The 5,342-nt window shown below is 42.0% G+C and overlaps 1 protein-coding gene across 1 annotated transcript; it reads right to left on the bottom strand.

The window, feature by feature from the left end:
• Nucleotides 1–871: 871 nt before the first annotated feature.
• LOC119162025 (uncharacterized) lies at nucleotides 872–4,174 on the bottom strand. The gene is made up of 2 exons (XM_037414510.2): nucleotides 4,038–4,174; nucleotides 872–1,623 (listed from the first exon to the last, which is right to left on the bottom strand). Exons 1-2 carry the CDS (start codon nucleotides 4,041–4,043, stop codon nucleotides 1,090–1,092), a joined length of 540 nt encoding a protein of 179 aa, XP_037270407.2. The 5' UTR covers nucleotides 4,044–4,174; the 3' UTR covers nucleotides 872–1,089.
• Nucleotides 4,175–5,342: the final 1,168 nt, after the last annotated feature.

Below are 5,342 nucleotides of genomic sequence, written 5' to 3'. Positions count from 1 at the left end.
AGAAACCCGTATAACTGGGCATTCATGAAAAGTGGTTTAGTGCTTTGTTTTTTTATACGCTATATTTTCTACCACGTACTGCGTGCAGGCGTTTCTGTGCTTGGAACAAGAAAAAGGTGTGGGTGGGGGTTGGATGTGCTTTAACCGCTTGCCCATGTTCAGTGTGATACGTCATAACAGATAGTTGGGCGAGCAATTCGTGCAGCAAGTTAGCTTGACCACGTGATCTCCCCCAAAGTGTATATTATCGACCAGCACAAAAGATGGGTGTGGTTTTTTTTTACTTTTCGTCACCTGGAGCACCGCTCGTCGACTGTTTATTGTGACACGCAGGCGCGTAGTTTTCGTATGCTATGTCACGACTCACGACAGAGCTTCGGAAAAAGAAACAACAAATGTCTGTTAATTCGAAGATCGCGGGATCAAATCCCCGCTACGACAACTGCATTTTTGATGCAGGCGATGAAAATGTTTGACGCCGGTGTACTCATATTGAGGTGCTCGTTTAAAAATCCCAGGTGGTCGAAATTTGCGGAGCCCTCCTCCATTACGGTGTCTCCCATAATCATATTGTGGTTGTGAAACGTTAAACCCCAGATATTGATATTGATCGGAAAAATTTTATGTGCTCTCAGAAGCTAGGGCTATCCCAGTTTTTGTCATAAGACCACTATAAAGTCATGTTTGAAGTGCCACTCATGTCACCTCATGACTCGTTTTCTTCCGTAATAGTTCGTCCAGTGTCGCTAAGTGGTGTGGGGGAGAAATGGAAAGATAAGTTCGAGACATTGACTGAGCGCTTGCAGTAACCTGCAATGTCGAGAGCGAAAAACGCACCTGTTCCTTTTAAGATAAGCTCAATACGAGTGAATGTCGACTACTCATTTTTATTGCCCTTACCAGCGTTTCAGCTGCTAATGCAGGTAATAGGCGCATTGAAGCGTTTCAGGTGAGAACGGGGTTTTCGTTCATTCGGCTTCGCGCAATCAGCGCCGAGCAATGAATTCACTGCCACCATTTTCATATGAACTAGGGGCATAACGAGAAGTGACCCGTACCAGTCCAGACCAAGTCCGCTTACGAAATTTGTTAGGCTTGTTTAGCTCCGTTGGAGGGGTCATTGGAATCAAATTTGTAGTTGTATGTCTTAACGCTGCTGTAACCACGGCTTCCTTTTCCTCCTCCTCCCAAGCCCAGAAATGGGGCTGCTTGCGCAAACGCAGGGTTTCCAGATCCCAGGAGAGACCCGTAGAAGTTTTCAAGACCAGCGCCGTGACCGAGCCCTCCCAAGCCACCTCCTCCGAGTGCGTGATTGAGACCAAGTGCTCCTCCTTGTGCGAGGCCGCCAGGATTGGTGTCGAAGCCGTTGAACTGGCTCAATCCGAAGCCTTTGGCGATATCCGCAACAAAATCAAAGCCGCTATCAGTGCCACTTGGCCTTTCGGTGCTCGTGGTTTCGGAGCCACTTTCAGCTTCGATTCCGGGCACAAAGCCAGAGTCAGGGGTCGCGGACGTAATTTCGGACCCAGCCTCTGGAATCGGAGGCTGGCTTTGGACAGTTTCAATGCTTGAAGCTGTGGCCACTGCCATGGCGGCAATGGTACTTAGCGTGAATAGAGCCACCTGCGAAGAGGTCAGACGTTTATAAGCACATAAAAATTCAGAATTGATAAGTGTAAAAATAAACATTTACAGAAGTTCTCACAGAACCTTTATTTAGGAATTAAAATAGTTCTATCCTGCTCGTGGTTCGTCCTCACGGTCATTTCACTAGAGCAAGACGGGTGCATATTGGCTCGGCGACACCCAAGCATAAAACACTGATGGCTGTGTAGATCGAGAAAAGCGTGCACAATTAAGGTAGAATCTCCTTCATAGACACCGCATAAAATCACAGAGGTCAGGAAGTGGTGAAGTGCACATCGTTCTCTGAAGGAACGCTGACACATAGCGCATATGAGGATATGATCATAGTAATACGGGCTTATGGTACCAAAGCAAAAATTATTTCTTTCAACTATTTAAAGCCAGTTCATCAGTTCATAAAATACGAGGACGAAGATATCTAAGAGTAAAATATACAATATACAAATGAAAAGCAACATATCATGAAGCCAAGGATGGCATAGGCGCAAAAGTTGTGCTATTTTCGATGTATTATAGTTTTTACAAAGTAAGCATGAAGAAAGTAAAGTGTACAAAAAGACAGCTTGCCACCAGCAAGGGCCGTAAAAAAATTTTCGAATAACACGTCCGATGCTCTACCAATCGAACTATGGTGGTGAACGTCCTGAAGTTCACTTTATTGCATATATCGGTGCACCTAAACCTGGAAGTGTTACGGCACTTGCAGGCTTGGCGGTGAGTGTGGAGCTCTTTTTTGTTGTCTGCTGAGATCAGGTGCTTGTGATACATTGCCGAGCAGGTGTTAGCGTGCCGCTAAATAAGGGTCCATAGCTATCATGTACGAGATCATTTAGAAGTGAATGATTTTGTGTCTTTGTGCAGGGTAGCAAACCGGATGTGCGTCTGGTTAACCTCCCTGCCTTTCCTTGTATCTTTATCTCTCTCTCTCTCTCTCTCTCTCTCTCTCTCTCTCTGTCTGTGTGCTGATTCAACCACTTCCTGCGGTCATAAACAGCATTTTGGGCAAGTGGCATATTCTGATGTACAATTCCAAACACTTATCGGTAAATATGTAATATTATAATTGTTTGAATTATTATAGTTAGGTTAAATATGTAAAATACGCTATAAAAACCTAAATATATCAAATTATATAATATGATGCATAGAAGAGGTACATCAATGTAGCCTATTGGAGATCATGTGTACAAAACGTGACTAGGTAAGGCAGCGTATGCATCATCAGTCATTAGGTAATATAGCAATATTGCGAATGTAGCTTCTGTGGATGCAGAGGCAGTGTGTATAGTGTCCGGGAATCCTCCTCTAGTCGTTCCATGCTATGAGAAGGGCGTTCCTTATTTTTGCACTCATATACTGGTAATCTCTGGTATTCTCTGTTGAATACGTGAAAATGATAGTAATAAATGATTTGGATGCTTTGTTTTTCAAATTATGTAATTTATCAGTGCTACATAATAAACAAAAACGGTTACTAATATATCACAGCTATATCGTAATATTTCCTTATTATTGTTGGATTTCATCCGCTCTTCAACTGAAAATTTCCTTTAGGGCGTGAAGACATTGTGTTTGAAATCAATTAGCGTAAAAGATTGTTGACATGCACCGTCTGCTGCAACAGATTGTTAGATTTCTTCTGCTCTTTACCTGAAAATTTATCATGAGGCGTCAAGACAATGTGTGTCAAGTGAATTAGCGTTAGCATGCATCATCCGCTGGAAAAGTGTGCCACTCGGCAGATTAGAAGCGCCCTCCTGAACAAAACGTGCGGCTGACATTGAACATCTAGCAAAATAGGAGAATTCACAGACTTTGTAAAACAAACATGCCGATATCGCCAAGCACCATAATGCGTTTTAGCAGTCACGGGAAGTGCCATCTCTGGACTTTTTCTGCAAGATAACTAGACCGAAGAGCAAAAAGAAAGAGTTGTCCACTGGCATATCACAAAAAAGTTGCAGAAAAAGTCACGAGGCATAGTGAATGGTGGATGTCACTTGGTATAAAGGCGCTCTATAGAGCAACTTTGTACCTTCGGAAACTGAAACGTGCTTTTAAGCATAAAATATCTGTACAGCAAAACCAGAAATAAGTATGAAATAACAGAAAGATGACAAACAGAAAGCAAGATAATTTTTCTGTAACGCGAAAATGACAATTGTTTGTGGCCATGTACAACGTTTTTGTAAAAATAAAGCAAAAATGAAGCTGTTCGATCACAGAAAACTCCAAAAGAAAAAAAACGCATTGCTAAAGATAACTTTTGTGGCGAGAAAAGCTGCCCAAAATGTCAGTATTTTTAGAAAATATTTTTTATGTACACTTCATCAATGACAATTAAAACAATAAAATTAAACTTTTTAAAGCCATCGGACAAGTACACATACCTTCATTGACGCTGCTTCAATGCTCTACGCTCGGTAGACAATAATAGGTATATAAATATTTCGATGAAAAGCACAGCTTCTTTAAGCCAAATACTGTTGTGAAAGTGACATCCCGAACGCGTTTTTATATACCCACATCGTAAACACCACAAAGCAAGCGGGGGAAGATCTGACTCTTCTCCTACGTCCCAAAAATTCTTAGAATCACCTAATACGCAAGTAGCTTCCGGTATTCGCATTTCCTGCAGCCTTCGCACTACTTCCTCTTGAAGTTTCTCACCAGTACAGCCAACAAAATATTTCCCGTGTCCTCTTTGAGCTGAGGTTTCCCATCCGGGTCCTAATGTTGAATCATGGTGGTGAAATATTCTCGTCAGAGGTTCTGCGGAAGGTTAGTTATGATTTTCGTAATAGAAATGATTTCATATTCTACTTAGATTTCATTCATTTGTACATGTGTCAGTGTGTGCGTGTGTGTTCACGCGCTCTTTAATGTCCTCGAGTAGGTAGGTTCTCTAATGTCCTCGAACACTTTTCAGGAGAAATTACACACGTGTGTATATAACCAGGCGCCACGCACTGGTCACATGCATTCATCCACCTATACTTCACGCTGCAAGTAGTGTGCCATTATTTTACAATATAAATATATTTCTCTTGGTTTTGTTTTGATATATTAAGGGCTCTGAGCTAGCCCGGTGTCCATGCATTCTGCATGGCTGTATACAACCTAGTTGTATACAACCCAGATTTTTATTACCTAATGCTTCCAGAATCAAATATTGCCTTGTGGCACCTGTTTTATGTTCTAACCAGCCTATTGTGGTGTTTGTTTTTGATACCTTGTTTTTCAAGTTTTTTTTCTCATCATTGCGTCAGTGTGAACGTAGCTTATGGTGCGAAAAAGACACGAGAGGAGGACAAGCGGTCAGTGGCTCAATTGGCTACTAAACAATAAAGGATTGAAAATGTTGGTCACTTTGTTTATTCGTGTGGCAAATAAAACGTTCGGGGATATAGAGGGGGATATGTTTCATCTCTACCACTTGCTTTTGGATGGGCGGTGGGGAGGGGATCAAACACTACATGATCACCAAGCGGTAGGCGAAGTGTACTTAACTTTGCTTCCATGTCTTTTTCAAACTGCTGCCTGTATAATTGGTGGAAACTCCAGAAAACAGTCTTGATTTTGTGTATATCTTATGATGAAGGGTGTGTTATCACGTCAACAATACTGGCCGATACATATTACTTGCACATGTGTACCTATACATGTGCCTGCTGGGAAAGCTGGATGATGAAATT

The sequence above is a fragment of the Rhipicephalus microplus genome, chromosome X (assembly GCF_043290135.1).
Source record: "Rhipicephalus microplus isolate Deutch F79 chromosome X, USDA_Rmic, whole genome shotgun sequence".
Lineage (NCBI taxonomy): Eukaryota > Metazoa > Arthropoda > Arachnida > Ixodida > Ixodidae > Rhipicephalus > Rhipicephalus microplus.
This window is presented reverse-complemented; position numbering and strand designations above follow the sequence as displayed.